A 17,421-nucleotide genomic window follows, 5' to 3' on the forward strand; every position below is an offset into this window, starting at 1 on the left:
AGAGACAGGGTCACTTATTGGAAAACATTTCTGAAATGCATTCAGAGAGCAGTTCTGGGGGTATCTACCACAACTCAGAGATGCAGAGAGGGGCACCATACCTAGAACATCGGGGTGACCAATTACCTTCTTCCTCCCCATGGCTGGAGTTGTGCTGGTGATCTGTGTCCTGGGTGTGAAGGATCTTCTCAGGTTCCGGGAGAAGGGCAATGCTCTCAATAAACTCATCAACACCATCTAAGATGTCATTTGCACAAAGCTGCAAAGGAGAGAAATGTTAGCCCCAAACCAATACAATCAAAATGGGTTTTGCCCATACCCTACTCTCCCTGGTTAAACACACAGGAAAACAGACTATTATTCTACCCCAGAATATGTTTTATCAGGTTCATAGTTTTTGAAAATCTCAGAAAACCTTTTAAACTTCAAGCTTTGATGGAGTTATCAAGCCAGCCAAGAGCAAAAATATAACTTAAAAGCATTTGGAGCATATGGTACTTTCTGGAGGAAAAAAATTTAAACAGCAGTAAGATGATGATGTTTCACCAAAATGCTCAAGAGTGACTTGGTCCTAAGCAGTTTAGCAAATCTGTCTCGGCATTTTCTATCCACTGTGTACCGAGCACTGTGTGGGATGGAATATAAGTGAGACATCATTCCCACCTTCAAGGAACTTTGCCACTGGGTGAGAAGACAGAACCCCGTAACGGGGCAGGGCAAAGTGAGGGCCAGGAAAGCAGTTTGCACCTGGGACCACGGTGCTTCACGTAGGCACAGATACAGTTCATGGGGCACAGACTGGAAAGGGCTTCACACAACAGGTGTTGCTGATGAATGTGCAGGACTCTGCCCTGTGCCAGGGTAGATTCCCTAGCCCATTGGTGAGAGAAAGAAACGATGCCCCCAGGCCACCTTCTCAGTACTCTAACCCACACTATCTTAGACCAGGGCAAGAGGAAAAAAAAGACATTCACAGGCTTTGCATCCTTGAAGTTCTGACACTGACGCTGGCTCCTGAAGCCCTCAAAGCCTCAGTGCAGTAAACCCAAGCCACTTGGCCAACCAGCCAGTACGTATTAAACATCTATCATGTATCCTCTAACTTCTGCAACTACCAAATCTTTTAAGTTTCTGGCATATCCCGTTAACATTCTTCCACAACAACACTGAATACATACCCTTTGCATCTGGGAATCCACCCGCCACATTCTCAAGGTCTGATCCCGTGACCACGTAACCAGTTGGTAGTCCTTGGACCCTGGAAATCACCAGATAAGAATCCTGATGTTTTCCTGGATTCAACATCAAATTTGTTCCAGGTTGAGATGGAGGGAGATTCATTCATTCATTCATTCATTCATTCGTCCATTTAACAAATATTTATGGAACACCTCCGATATGCCAGGCACTGTTCGAAGTACTAGGACTACAATATGAATCAAGAATCTGTCTTTACAGATCTCACATTCAAACGGTGGAAATAGGCAAACAAACAACAGTATGCCCGGTGGTGAGAGAGTTGTTAAAAACCACTGTGGGGTAACTGGATAGAGACCGACAGGGGAACCATTTTTAGACAGGACTTCTCATAGGAAGTCACATTTGAGCAGAATCTTAAGCGAAGTGAAATAAAAGCCGGCAAATTAGCAGGTGAAGAGTGATGCTAGAATTTAAGGTCTCACTGAACTTTCACCTCCACAAATGTTCTATCTTTTCTGTTCCAGAGGAGCTGGGAATGAATAGGCTGTCTGTAAAACATACTGCTTTAAATGCATCATGACATCTTACTGTTTAAAAGAATTTTTTGGTAAATTGTTATTTACCAAATCTCTTGTATTTGTTAAAACATTTCTTTCTTTAGAATAGATGGGAATGGCTTCCCTGGTGGCGCAAGTGGTAAAGAATCCCCCTGCCAATGCAGCAGATACAAGAGACGGGGGTTCGATCCCTGGGATGGGAAGATTTTACACATCTCATCATAAAAGGAATAATCGATCTTTATTAGTCTTAACTGAATTTGTATTTCCACACAACAGGGCTAGTCAAAGGGAAATTACTCTAACAAGGTTCAAGGTGGTTTCTAAAAGAGCTTTATGGAAGATCAGGACATTTCAGGGTGATTCTGTAGTATCCAGAATCTTCTTTATGGTTATCTTCAGAGAGTCAACAACCTGGAAGTAATTTCATCTGACTCCCTCATTTTATGCATGGGGAAACAGGCAACAGAGAACAGTCAGGGCCAAAAGTTCCTTCTCTGGGATCGGGGGAAGGGATGGTTAGGGAGTTTGGGATGGACATGTACACACTGCTGTATTTAAGACGAATGACCAAGAAGGACCTGCTGTGTAGCACAGGGAATTCTGCTCAAGTCCAGCCTGGATGGGAGAGGAGTTTAATGGAGAACAGACACTTGTATATGTGTGGCTGGGTCCCTCTGCTGTCCACCTGAAACTGTCGCACTTAGTCAGGCATACTTCAATACAAAAATAACAGTTTACCAAAAAACGTTCCTTCTCTTTGTCGCTGCCTTCAGCCAAGCCTTCACTCAATGTTTTAATACATTCCTGTGCACAACAAGCAAGACAGCAAGTATTCTGAGCTACTGCCTGTCATAAGTCCCACCATCCAGCCCATGTCCATAGCAACAATTTTCTGACTCTACAGCCAGCCTCTTTTCTCTTTTGGGGGGCAAGCCACAAGGCACATGGGATCTTAGTTCCCTGACCAGGGATTGAACTCGCACCGCCTGCTTTGGAAGCACAGTCTTCTATGTTCTGGAGCATCAGGGAAGTCCCCTCCAGCCTCTTTTCATGTCTCTGATATTGAAGAAAAGTTATGCCTAATTCCTTTCTAAACCCAATTCCTCTACTTGGGCCTTTGGCCCTATTCCTTCCCATTTTCAAAAGACCTTTGCTTTCCTATATACTCTCTTTTTTCATCTTCTCCTTGCCTTCAAATCAAGAGGGAAGCAGCCTCTGCCCTTGCCTCTGAAGGCAACCTCACTCACAAAACCAGTTCCTGCTGCCTCTGTTTCTGCTGTCTTATAATCAGGCTTCCCTCCTCAATGTGCTTTTGGAGCTGTTTTCTTAATGATCATACGGCTTCCTATTTATACCTACTTACACAATTAAGTACTTCTCTTATTCTGTGTGGAGATCCTTCAGCAAAACCTGAAACCAATGACCTCCGCTTCCTTCACGAAGCATCCTTCCCCGCGGACCACAACATCCTGATTCTCTTCCTACCTCTGAGAGGTCCTTCACCACAGTGAAAACCAACATCAAAGTCTGAGGTGGGCCAATAAAAAATGACTAAGAGGACACGGCAGCAAAAACGAAATGGAACATCATTAGGTTGAGAAAGAAAGAAAATAAAAGAATGCATGAAGGATGATTATATTTATAAAAGGTTCAAAAACAAATAAACCTAAACTATTTTTAGGGATGCAGGAATGGGTAGTAAAACTATAAACAAGATAACAGAAGTCATATTGTAAATGTTAGGACAGTGCTTACCTCTAGGGAAGGGAAAGAATTGTGATCAGGAAGCTTCTGATTTCTAGCAATGTTCTCTTTCTTGACCTTGGTGGTAGTTACTCAGATTTTCACTTTATAAACTGTACATATTTTATGTAATTTTGTACATGATGTATCTCACAATATAGGGAGTTTAGAAAAAAAAAAAAACACCTATAACTTGTACTCAAAATTTCACTACTGGCTAGAACAGCCCTAATTTATACAATTCACCCTGCCAGCTCACAGATGACATAGACAACTGAAAATGGGCTGTTAAAATACTTTTGACTGCAATCCAAAACTATCGGCCAACCTCTCCCTGTCAAATCATGGGGAAACTCTGTCGTCTCTTTTCTATGGCAAAGTGCAAGAGAATGTGTTGAAAGCTGAAGTCAAGCATGGAAACTGATGGGATAGAGACCAAGCAGCCTCACATCTAGAAGCAGGAGAGATTATAGAAATGAAGATGGGAAAATCAAGAGGATCATCAAAAGAGTCCTTTCAAAAACAATCCTGGAAGAGGCTTGTGAGGGTCACAAACTTGGGATAAGATGTCTGGTCTAATCCCAGGCCCACTAAAGACCTCTCCTGGACTCTGGACAAGTCACACCACTCCACTGCCTGGGGCTTTCCTTCTGTGATACAGAAAGGCCACGAAATTTACTTGAGGTCTGGAGAACATTTAGAGAGCGTAGCAGTAAGATCTCAAGACAAGGGAGGCTGCAGCTAAACTCACCAAGTGCCTTGGCAGAGGCAGACGAGAGTAACTGCTCACTGGCCGTTACTGCTTCTACCCAGAAGAGATTGCATCACTTCTGTCCATGTCTCAGGAGCCAAATGGGTTACATGGCCAAACCTGTCTTCAAGGGGATGGGAGGTGAAAAGCCCTCTGTGTTTGTGAAGAGAACTGGGAATATGTGGTGGGTGGTACTGATGATGACTTTGCCTCACTCTCATCAACACAGCCGGAAGGTGCAAGAGCCAGGGTTTTCAGAGTGTCGTGACCCTGGAGTTTTTCAGCTCTGGAAGTGACCCAACAGCAAAGCTACCAGCCTCTTAGAAGCCCCTTCCAGGCAGGAGAGAGACTGCACAGAACACAAGAGAAGAAGATGGGCCTGGGGTGGAACCACAGCCGCACACCCTATCACCCATCTACAATTAGGGGCAGGGGAACCCTGACTCCCGCTCGAAGCCAGCCCTGTTTCCACATCCTCCCCTTCGATCATGCAGCCCACCCTGACGGGAGCTGGAGGAAACTGGCCAGCGGTCTCCCACCCACCTTCCTTCTGTTTCCTCCACTGGAACTCCAGCACCACGTCATCGTGGCCCACGAAGGTATGGACTGGGGTGTTCAAGTCAAAGACATTCCACAAGAGCAGGCTGTTCTCCCTGCGCAGCTGGGGAACCATCACCGTCACCAACCCGTTGCTGAAAGGCTGCGGCGAGAAAGGGAAGAGCAGGCATCATTCCAGGGGCGTCCGCTGAGTCCTGAGTTACCCAGCTTGGAGTTCTCGCCTAACTTAAACAAATTAGACCTGGGAACATTTTTCCAGATACCGTAAGCTAATGTCTACTTTTCGTTTGCTTTTCTTCTCTTTTCTTTCTTTACTGAAGGAAAGGACCACAGCAAGTAAAAGATAAAGTTAAGCCAAATAACTAGAGAAGAATGTTTTTTAATGTAAAATAAGCAAATGGCTCTGGAGGCTGCACCCTGGAACATACTGTTTCATACCCTAGCTCCTCTCACAAGACCCCCTGAGAGTTACTGAGTGCTTTCCTGGAATGAGGGTACAAGGCACACGGCAGGTGACTCGGGACAGCAAACAGCCCTGCCCTGTGGAAATGTACCAGAAGCACTCTGTCCATATGAAACAGCACCTTCCCATGGCCCCCGAGACCACAGCCTTTCAAAAGAATTGAGTGTCCATGGCGCGGTCGTGTCCAGCTCTTTGCAACCCCATGGACTGTAGCCCACCAGGCTCCTCTGTCCATGGAATTCTCCAGGCAAGAATACTGGAGTGGGTTGCCATTCCCTTCTCCAGGGGATCTTCCTGACCCAGGAATCGAACCCTGGTCTCTTGCATTGCAGATGGATTCTTTGCCATCAGAGCCACCGGGGAAACCCGTTTCAAAGGAAAACCTTTCCATTTCAGGACTAACACATCCCACTTATCAACACCAATCTGTGCAGTAGCTAAGAAGCCCATTTGGTTGATATGCAGACTCTGTTCTCTAAGGAATAAACCACCTAAAAGAGCATATTTATCTTCGCCTGCTCTCCTGGCAGCACTCTGAACTTTTCTGTTTATTTTTTAAAGCAAACGTATTAATCCAGAGAAGTATTTCAATTCACAAGAACAACGTCTGACTTCTTCCCAAGTGCTCCCAGATGTGAAGGCCAGTTAATACCCCAATTACCTTCTGCACTCCACGACGCCCCAGGGAACAGCCTGATGTATAAAGGAACCTTTACTCACCCTTGGGCTCCCTTTCAAGTTGACGCTGAAGGAAATATATCATCTCTGATCAGCAGCAGTCAATGTGGCAAAACAGACGGAAGTTTGATAAGAGCCTACCCACTATATTTGCACCATTTTATGGTTTACACTTTTTCATACGGGGCTGTTTTTCAAAGAGAGAGCACACTGTACTGGTAGTAATACCACCGGACTGGACACTAAAGAATAGTGAAATTTACCACAATTTAAAAAAAGAGCAAGGAATATTAAAAACTATTCATATTTGACACAGGAGGAAGTTATTACTCAAAAAACATCAAGCGGCTTGTCCAAGGCCACACAAATATCAAACGGCTCATTGCAGCACTATTCACAAAAGCCAAGATAGAGAAACAACCTACTGTCCGTCAACGGATAAAAACACGGAACCTACACAATGGAATATCACCCAGCCATGAAAAAGAAGGAGATCCTGCCGTTTGTCACGGCACAGGTAGACCCTGAGGGCATTATGCTAAGTTAAATGAGTCAGAAAGAGAAGGACAGATACTCCATGGTATTATTTATGTGCAGAATCTAAAAAGCAGAACTCGGAGAGACGGAGAGTAGAATGGTGGTTACCAGGGGCTGGGAAGTGGAAGAAATGGGGAGATGCTGGTCAAAAGGTGCAAGCTCCTGGTTGTAAGATGAATGAGCTCTGGGGATCTAATGTACAGTGTGATGATTATGGTCAGTAATACCACATGGTATACTTGAGAGATGCAAGAGACTATGACCTTAAATGTTCTTATCACAAAAAAGAAGGGGTAATTATGCTAAGTGATGGAAGTGTTAATAAATGCTATAATGGTACAGCATTTATAGGAGTATAAATGCTATACTGCAGTATATTATATATAGTGGCATTATAGTGATAACTGTCTGGCAATACACAAATGTAACATGCCAACATGTTGCATAACTTGAACTTTCATCATGTGATATGTCAATTATATCTCAATAAAGCTGGAAAAAAATTAAATGGGATCGCTGGGCCCTAAACCCAGATCTTCTGGATCTAAAGCCAGAGTCCCTTCCAGCACAATTCACTGACCTCCAGCCTCTCAGCCCTCCAGCTCACCCTCCTCTTCGCCCTTACTGACCACCTTTACTCTGCCCAGCACCCAGCCCAGCTAGTCCATCGACGCTAGTACAGAGCCTCACCCAACATTCCAAGGCAAAGTTTTAAACAGATAACAGCTTTTATGCCGTCATTACCACCTTTGTCCCACCCCTAAACCAAGTCAGAAGGAGAAAACCACCTCACAAAGAAAATAAAAGAAAACGTGGCTGGCCCCTCACGTGCGGAACACCGAGATAATATTTCCAAGCGAGAGGAAGGGCAGCTCACTCACAGTGTATCTGGCCTTCCAGACAGGCACCTGGCAAGGAAGAATGTTGAGGTATTTCCGAGGCTGGCGGTAATCCCAGAACTGGAAGAAAGAAGCAGGATAATTTGTGAAATAAATGCCATTAAAAAAAACAAAAACAAACCTCAACTATTGAAAAAGCATAGCCTTTGAATTCCTTGCTTTCTGTCCTCTTAAGACAGATTCAGCAGTGCATCTGAGTCAGCCCCCAGGGCCATGCTCCTATGACAGAGATGCAAAGAAAACGCCCCTTTCACACTTAGAAACATTACAGGTGAAACACAGACTTCATGAGGATCAGTCCTCGAGGCAGATCACTGCCAGTGTGCCTATTAAACCCCCTTCCCAGTTGGAAGGTAAAAGCGACTTTTTCATCCTGCATCACTATATACCACTTAGAGGAATTTAACTAACTATTGGGTTGGCAAAAAAAAAAGTTTATTTAAGTTTTTCTATGACATCTTGTGGAAAAACCTGAACAAACTTTTAGGCCAACCCAATACTAATGCGCTTCCCTGGTGGCTCAGACGGTAAAGATTCTGCCTGCCACGCAGGAGACCCAGATTCAATCCCTGGGTTGGGAAGATTCCCTGGAGCAGGGAATGGCAACCCACTCCAGTCTCCTTGCCTGGAGAACCCCATGGACAGAGGAGCCTGGCGGGCTGCAGTCTATGGGGTCGCAGAGAGTCGGACACGACCGAGCGACTGGCATCACACTAACAGGAGCTGGAAGGCAGTGGCCGCTGACTGCTTATCAGTCGAGGGGGCAAGAATAGCTGCCCCGCGGCCATGTGAGAATGACTTCTGAACAATGTTCTTTTGAATACAGGACTTAATTTTGGCAAAAAGTGTTGTCAGAGGAAACAAGAATTACCTCCTACCATCCCGTTCTAATCCCATCCTCTCCAACCCCCTTTTTTAACAGTTTTACTGTTTACAATCTACAAAGTGAAGTGAAATTCATTCAGTGGTATCTTGTTCCAGTAGACTCCTTAGAATGTACAACAAAAAAAACAATTAAAATTCATATAAATTAGAAACTAATAAACTGTCAGGTAAACTAAGTAAATGATTATGTAGGAAATAAATGGCATGCATTCAGCCTTAACAATAAAATACTAAAAACAGTGATTATTATTACAAGCACTTCTAAATTGCTTCACTTTTTTATAATTATGTTATTTATACACATTCAGTAAAAACTGTCTTTCTACCAGGATATATGGAAAAAATAAAATAACTATGCCAAAAACCTCATTTAATTCCTAAGCTAAAGGCAAATAGAAGGGGGAAGCATTGAAACAGTGACAGATTATTTCCCTGAGAAATCACTGCGGACAGTGACTGCAGTCATGAAATTAAAATATGCTTGCTCCTTGGAAGGAATGCTACGATAAACCTAAGACAATGTATTAAAAAGCAGAAACATCACAAAAGTCTCTATAACCAAAGCTATGGTTTTTCTAGTAGTTATGTGTTGATGTGAGAGTAGGACTATAAAGAAAGCTGAGCACCAAAGAATTGATGCTTTCGAATTGTGGTGCTGGAGAAGACTCTTGAGAGTCCCTTGTACTGCACAGAGATCCAACCAGTCCATCCTAAAGGAAATCAACCCTGAATATTCACTGGAAGGACTGATGCTGAAGCTGAAGCTCCAATACTTTGGCCATCTGATGCAAAGAGTCGACTCATTGGTAAAGACCCTGATGCTGGGATGAGATTGAGGGCAGGAGGAGAAGGGGGTGACAGAGGATGAGATGGCTGGATAGCATCGCTGACTCAACGGACTTGAGTTTGAGCAAACTCCAGGAGATAGTGAAGGACAGGGAAGCCTGGTGTCCTGTAGTCCATGGGTCCCAAAGAGTCAGTCGGACACAACTGAGTGACTGAACAACAAGCCAACTAGTAAGGAACAAGGACTGTGTTTCACATGTGGAAAGTGGCCTGTTATCTGCTTTATTACCCATGGCATCCCAGCCTCAGGGGTAATAAAGCTGTCAGTGAATACTGACAAATTTGGAGATCTCAAAGAAAGAGGAGGATGGTTTCTGGCTCCTGAACTTGGGAAACAAGCCGATCAAGTTATGGGGACAAAAACTTAAGGCCAGAACAAACAAAGAGAAAAACTACTCTGGGCACATAAATGTAAATTACAAGTCTAGGGGATTTAGAAACCTCTAGACGGAAGTTAACTTTTAAGGCTGAGTGTATGATTCTAGCTTTGCTAACCATACCAAAAAGCTGTACATGCCTGTGTAAAGTGAAGAATTACATTGGTGAAGCCAATCACAAAATTGCTAAGCAAACATCTGCGGTCAAATCTTTGTCCTTCCAGGCAGAGACCTGACCACAAGGAGAAACTCCATGCCCTGCATCCTTTCAAACAAGGGTGCAGATCACATTCCAAAGCCAGAGAACAAACAAGAAACACTGCACTCTGACAGAAACTGAGAATAACAGGCTTATTGACATACATAAATCCTTGAGCATTTCCTGCAAGTTAGAGTAGCGTCCCCAACCTTTTTGGCAACAGGGACCAGTTTCGTATAAGACAACTTTTCCATGGACCTGGGGGTGGTGGTTTTGGAATGATTCAAGTGCATTACATTTGTTGTGCACTTTATTATTATTACATCGGCTCCACCTCAAAATCATCAGGCATTAGATTCCAGAGGCTGGGGACCCCTGAGTTAGAGAATCTCTAATAAAATAACTCCGTCCCTGACGTGTGCAATGTGGATGACCAAAAACATCCTAACTTTTGCAGATATGATAATCATGTGTGAAAACTGCTGTTTTTCCACCCAGACTAATGGTCAACTTGGTAACTTTAATGACTGTGTGGGTTTTTCTCCTTTACTTGGGTATCTGTTGTGTTATTTTGATGAGCCAGTCCTTCAGAAATGGGACTTCCTGGCCGCATCTTGCAGAGTAAACTTCTAGTCCTTTCTAAATGTTTTTGTCTCTGACTTCCTTTCACAAACAGAAAGCAGACCCACCAAACACACATAGGTGCCAAGTCAGACACGTGCTACTTCACCACTCCCCTGCTCCACATCCCCAGTGAGCCTGCCCGGCTCCCCAGGAAGCACACGTGCCCCTGAAACACACGCCCCGCTAACCAGCGGCAGCTTTCCTTCCGAGGGAAATGCTCGCGGTCCCCTGATGCCCCCAGACACGCTCCCCACCCTGTCCCAGCAGCGCCGCTCACCTTGACGGAGTTGTCTTGACTGGAGGTAGCAAGGATGTGCTCGCTGTCCGGGTGCCAGTCCAGGCCGTGGATCTTAGAGAGGTGGGCCGCGAGATACTCCACAGCTGTGCTGGGTTTCTGCAACAGGACCATCAGCCAGAGGCGGCACTCTACAAAGAGCTCAGCGCGTCCGCCTGAGCTGGACACAGCCTATCCCAGTCTGCTGGGTGGGGATACAAATACACCCCCAGAGGAACTCCCTGCTGGCCCAGGGTTAGGGCTCCATGCCTCCACGGCAGGGAGGAGGGGTTCAAACCCTGGTCAGGGAACTAAGATCCCACATGCAGCACAGCACAGCCAAAAGAAACAATTCTCAGAGGCCGTCTCTGCTCTTAAGAAACTCCATTTTGTTTTGTCTAAAACAAACAAAACAAGACGTCGCCAGCTCTCCCTCACGCATGCTCAGAACACCAGCCTCTGAGTCTAACCATCTTCTGCTCCCGGCACAGGCACACCTTAAAGAAGGCAGTGGGTGCGTCTCCTCTTTGGGACCACGGTCTGTGATTCCGGCTCCCCTTCTCACAATCACCCACAGAGTGGGACTGTGACATCCAAACAGATCCACCCCAATCCTGCGGTAAAACCATCAACCTTTTTTGTTAAATTGAAGTATAGTTGATGTACAATATTATACAATAACCTCAGATATGCAGATGACACCACCCTTATGGCAGAAAGTGAAGAGGAGCTAAAAAGCCTCCTGATGAAAGTGAAAGAGGAGAGCGAAAAAGCTGGCTTAAAGCTCAACATTCAGAAAACGCATCTGATCATGGCATCAAGATCATGGCATCTGGTCCCATCACTTCATGGGAAATAGATGGGGAAACAGTGTCAGACTTTATTTTGGGGGGCTCCAAAATCACTGCAGATGGTGACTCCAGCCATGAAATTAAAAGACGCTTACTCCCTGGAAGGAAAGTTAGGACCAACCTAGATAGCATATTGAAAAGCAGAGACATTACTTTGCCAACAAAGGTCCGTCTAGTCAAGGCTATGGTTTTTCCAGTGGTCATGTATGGATGTGAGAGTTGGACTGTGAAGAAGGCTGAGCGACGAAGAATTGATGGTTTTGAACTGTGGTGTTGGAGAAGACTCCTGAGAGTCCCTTGGACTGCAAGGAGATCCAACCAGTCCATTCTGAAGGAGATCAGCCTTGGGTTTTCTTTGGAGGGAATGATGCTAAAGCTGAAGCTCAATACTTTGGCCACCTCCTGCAAAGAGTTGACTCATTGGAAAAGACTCTGATGCTGGGAGGGATTGGGGGCAGGAGGAGAAGGGGACGACAGAGGATGAGATGGCTGGATGGCATCACCGACTCGATGGACGTGAGTTTGAGTGAACTCCGGGAGTTGGTGATGCACAGGGAGGCCTGGCGTGCTGTGATTCATGGCGCCACAAAGAGTCGGACACGACTGAGCGACTGAACTGACTGACTTATACAAGTTACAGGTATACAATATAGTGATGCACAATTTTTAAAGATTATAGTCCATTTTCAGCTATTATAAAATATTGACTATATTTCCCATGTTGTAATAACACAGCATTATAGCTTATTTTATACGTAACAGTTTGCATCTCTTAATTCCTGCCCCTAAATTGCCCCTCCCCTCCTTCCCTCTCTCAGTGGTAACCACTAGCTTGTCATACAGAATAAACTCTATCTGAAAACCACCAAGCTTAAAGTGATCAAGCCCTAAGACTCCCAAAGAGAATGCGTACACATCACAAAAGAAAACAATACATGATTACCAAGTACATATAAAACAAACTCAGAAGGAAAGTTCAGAAATATACATTAAAACATTACAATTTTTTTAAGCAATCAAATTAGGAGACACTTGGAAATGATATCCAACATAGTGAGGCAGCATTTGCCACTGCTGGTATACATATGAAATAGTATCATCTTTTCTAGGGAAAAGAAATTTGACAATTTTCACCAAAATGCTTAAAATTTTTCCTTTCTTAAGGGACTATTCTAAATTCGCAAAAAGTTTTAGGTACAAAAGATGTTCATCTTGTGCTATGTGGAACACCTAGGAAACCGGGAACATAATGAATGATAAGGGGGGAATTAATTAAATGCTAGAACCAGTTATTGTACAGCTATCTGATACAATATCATGCAGCCACTAAAGTTATACTTAGAAAAAGCTTATTATAACAGAGGAAATGAATTTATTTTAATGTTAAATGAAAAAAAGTATGCATAACTATGTGTAAGATATGATAAACCGTGTTTTTAAAAGAGCACAAGAAAAGAAAATACCAAAACGTTAGCATGTGACTCTAGGCAATAGGACACAGATGATTTTTATGTGCCCTTCTTGTATTATTTCCTGTCATCACCAATAGTCTATAAGGTTAAGAGTACAATCTCCAGAACCAGCCTCCCTGAGTTTAAATCTTGGCAACAAACTGTGCCTTAATTTACTCAGCTGCAGGATGGGGGTAATAATTGTAACCATTTTAAAGGCTATTTATAAAGAAAAATGAATCAATACACATCAAGTTCTTAGAACAATGCCTGCGCATAATAAACACTAAGAAATAGCAGTGTTACCAAGCATTCATGAGTCTGAGTGAAAACCCAACATCACCACTGATACTGCACTTTTTAAAGCCTGAGATGTTTGCTGCCAACAGTCCTGCTTTGATACTAGAAAAGTGCTAGAGAAGTGAAATTACAATGAACAAGTTTTACAATCCATATGAACAGAAATCCTGAGTATTAATAGACAAAAAAAAAAGCTAAATCTCTTGAAACAAAATAGGTAAGAGACTCGCTGAGGGAAGTCAGGCGTATGAGTGGACCAGAAAGAAGCCTATAAAGGAACAGGTCAGCAGTGCATTTTTACAAGATAAGGAACATAGCCACTGTTTTGGAAAACCAGTCCTGGATTCATGGCTAAATACCACATTGTTTATTTTGCCTATGGTTCTGAAAACAGTCTAAGGCAAATAAATATGCATGTACTACAAATTAATCAAACATTTTATTTAAACTAGTTTTTATATTCAAATATTAGTTTTGTTGTTGTTCAGTCGCTAAGTCGTATCTGACTCTTTGCGACCCCACGGACTGTAGCCAGGCTCCTCTGTCCAGGGGATTTCCCAGGCAAAAATCCTGGAGTGGGTTGCCATTTCCTCCTCCAGGGGATCTTCCTGACCCAGGGATCGAACCTGCATCTCCAGCATTACAGGCAGATTCTTTACCACTGAGCCACCAGGGAACCCCTTAAATGTTACAACGGCAACAGACATGAATAAAGCTAATTGCCAATTGAAGAAATGAAGAGAGGTGAAGCATGGCTGTTAGCAGACTGAAGTAGAGAGACAGATATAAAAGTGACATAAAGAAGACGCACCATCCTTCTCCTTCTAAAATCACCTCGTCACTGAAGAGCCGTCCAAGGCGAGGGCTTTGACTAGCACACCACCTCCCCAGCAAGTCCTAGCACCCAACCCCGCAGCCTCCCCGTCTCTGCTTCACTCCCCTCTCCTCCCCCACGATCTGACTTTATTCCCTGCTGGCAGGGGAAGGGAGCAGGGCAGCAAAAAGCAACGCTGAGACAGGACGCCCAGCATCCCAGCTGGGACAGCCGCAGAACCAGTTTCGGGAAAACTCACAGTCGATCCTCCCCACAAAGGCAGGAGCTCTAGCCTCCCGTTTCACAGAGCAGGAAGCTGAACCTCCATCCCCGATCGTGTGCAAGTCGACTGCCTTCTGCATCCTTACCCCACCATCTGGGAGTTACACAGGCAAGAGGCCCTCTCCCTGACGCCAGCATGACAGGCTTGCCAGGACAGCAGATGCCCAGGGCGCTTCACCCCTTTCCTGCCTCTCAGGGCTGTGGGCTGCTGCAGGGAGATTACACGACTTGCAGGCCTTCTTTTGAGGCTGACAGGACTGGGAGACTTCTTTTTTAATTTTTGGCCACACCACTGTAGCCTGTGGGATCTTAGTTCCCTGACCAGGGACTGAACCTGTGTCCCCTGCAGTGGAAGCGCAGAGTCTTAACCACTGGACTGCCAGGGAAGTCCCAACAGCTAAAAAAACAGCTAAATCTCTTAAAACAAAATAGATAACAAGGGAAGAAGTCAGGGTTATGAGTGGACCAGAGAGAAGCCTATAAAGAAACAGCTCAGCAGCACATGTTTACGAGATAAGGGACACAGCCACTGTTTTGGAAAACCAGTCCTGGATTCATGGCTAAATACCACATTGTTTATTTTGCCTATGGTTCTGAAAACAGTCTAAGGCAAATAAATATGCATCTACTACAAATTATTCAAAAATTCTATTTAAACCATTTTTTATATTCAAATATTACTTTGGGAATATTTGGGCATACTGAGTACCCGGCCCAGTGATTCAGATTCTGGATGGTGTATGTTCTAAAACAATGGATTTTCCCTCTGCAATCTGGGGCAGGGATAAGAAGCCCGATGACCATTCTAGAATGGTGTCTGGTTCCCCAGGCTTGACCTCCTCAGTGATACAACCACTATTACCACCTTTATTCCAAAGACAAGGAAACTGAGGCTTGGAAAAGTTTGTGGTTCACCTGATATAACCAGGAAGTAGCAAAATGGGACTGTAGCTTAGGTCAGGCCAAGCTCATTTTCTTAACCTGTGGTCATAATGCCTCACTCCCCTATGTTCTTCAACACCAGTTTGGTCGGGAAGCAATTAACGATGCTGCCCAAGGTACCCTGGACAAGTCCTGCTGCTCACATCCTCTTGATACCCTCCTGGGGGAAAAAGAGATCACTTACCCGCTTGTCCCATATCCGTACATCCCCGTCATGACTGGTGGCAAGGCAATTAGCGTTTTTCTTATTCCATTTGACCTGTGAGGCACCCGCTGCAAAGCAAAATCAGGGGAAGAAAGCTGTTGCCCTCAATGCCTTCGGAACAGAGTGGAGCTTATCCAGGGGAGCTGGATAATGAGTTCCGGATGAATAAGAACAGAACTCTTCAAGTTTCTATGACTGCATCAGCTCCACAGTGAGAGAGAAAATGAAGCCAAAAAAATAAATGAATTGACACATGGGAACAGGATCAGAGTCACCTAATTGAGGAAATAATCTCATGAGGGAAAAAAAAAAACTTCAGGCTACCTCTGAGTAGAATCAACAGGGAAATGTAGTTCCTTTTTTTCCACTTACTTTTATATATTCATTTTAAATTTTTATTTTTATTTTTTTGGCTATGCTGGGGGCTTCCCAGGTGTCACTAGTGGTAAAGAACCCACCTCCCAACGCAGGAGACCTCAGAGACGTGGATTCAATCCCTGGGTCAGGAAGATCCCCTGGAAGAGGAAATGGCAAGCCACTCCGATTTTCTTGCCTGGAGAATCCCATGGACAGAGGAGCCTGGTAGGCTGCAGTCCATGGGGTCGCTGAGTCGGACACGACTGAGCGACTTCACTTTCACTTTTCACTTTCATGCACTGGAGAAGGAAATGGCAAACCACTCCAGTGTTCTTGCCTGGAGAATCCCAGGGAGCCTGGTGGGCTGCCGTCTATGGGGTCACGGAGAGTCGGACACGACTGAAGCGACGCAGCAGCAGCAGCAGCACAAGCTTGGGTCTCCGTTGCCACGTGGGCGTCTCCCGGCAGTGGCTTCCCTTACTGCGGAGTACAGGCGCTGGGACGCCCAGGCTCCAGGAGTTGTAGTACAGGGGCTACAGGGGCCCGGAAGTTGTGGCTCCTGGGCCTGAGCGCACAGGCTCAATAGTTGCAGTGCAAAGGCTTACTTGCTCCATGACATACAGGATCTTCCCAGACCAGGGATCAAACCTGTGTCTCCTGGGTTGGCAGGCAGATTCCTTACCACTGAGCCACCAGGGAAGCCCAGGAAATGTAGCTGCTTAAGCGGTTCAGCCCAGCTCTGCTGGATGGTAAACCCACCCTTCATCCTCTCCAACGCCAAGCTTGCAATCACAAGAGCCTCAGATCAAAGCCTGCACCTTCCCACTCTGTTTTTGTTTGGGGAGGAGGGGCAGTCTTGGAAGAACACAGCCTCCAGCTGAAGCTCAGCTGAAGAATGAGCCCCAGTTTACCCAATTCTGCCCTCAGGAAAGTTACATGCTCCCCACCAGTTCTCCTGTCTCCCCATCAGCAAGTACACGTGGCCCTGCGTGGGGACAGGAACTCAGTCCTCTGCCAATACACACAGGGAGCAATAATGGCAAAAGAGCTCCTTAAGTGAGGGGCTGGTACTGGAAGATGCCAGAAGGGGCTAAGACAGGTGGAAAACTGGGGCACGGCAGCACTGATGGCTGGCTCTTCAAGAGTCACGGTAATTACGCTAGACCAGAACGTGATGGCTCTCCACCTCTTCTTGCTGTTGCTCAGGCAACACATGACATTTCTGCTTTGACACCCTCTCTCCTCGGGTGGGTGTTTATTACTTGATATCACAGTGGATCCAGGGCTTTAGAGGGCAACCTGACCCAAGAATCTGGAAAGGATGAGAGAGAAAGCAAGGGCTTGGTACCCAACAGGAAACAGAGCAAGGCCCAGACTTTAGCCTTGCTTGGCTTTGGTGAGAGTACTTGCTGGTTTGCTTCTCTGTTTGTTGTGTTTTTCCCCCGAGACACAGGGCACCTTATGTCACCTAAGAATGGATGGTGGACACCCCTGAAGTTGGAGGAAGGTAGTATATTACTCAGGAGACCCAGTTTCTTTGCAAGAAAGCTAGAGGAGGAAGGGTAAGAAAAGACGGCTCCATTTCTATGTGTCAGAGTTACTGAAGAGTTCGAAGACACGAGGAA

The 17,421-nt window shown here is 45.1% G+C and overlaps 1 protein-coding gene across 3 annotated transcripts in view; it reads right to left on the reverse strand.

The window, feature by feature from the left end:
• LOC138095891 (GATOR2 complex protein WDR59) overlaps nt 1-17,421 on the reverse strand; it is a 66,532-nt gene that overhangs the window by 19,976 nt on the left and 29,135 nt on the right. For all 3 annotated transcript variants that reach the window (XM_068991836.1, XM_068991838.1, XM_068991837.1), the window contains exons 7-12: nt 15,419-15,507; nt 10,598-10,714; nt 7,372-7,449; nt 4,798-4,954; nt 1,179-1,258; nt 127-259 (exon numbers count right to left, since the gene is read on the reverse strand). In XM_068991836.1, the coding sequence (XP_068847937.1) occupies nt 127-259; nt 1,179-1,258; nt 4,798-4,954; nt 7,372-7,449; nt 10,598-10,714; nt 15,419-15,507 (654 nt within the window). The remainder of the gene's footprint in view (nt 1-126; nt 260-1,178; nt 1,259-4,797; nt 4,955-7,371; nt 7,450-10,597; nt 10,715-15,418; nt 15,508-17,421) is intronic.

The sequence above is a fragment of the Capricornis sumatraensis genome, chromosome 20, assembly GCF_032405125.1.
Source record: "Capricornis sumatraensis isolate serow.1 chromosome 20, serow.2, whole genome shotgun sequence".
NCBI classification, from domain to species: Eukaryota; Metazoa; Chordata; class Mammalia; order Artiodactyla; family Bovidae; genus Capricornis; species Capricornis sumatraensis.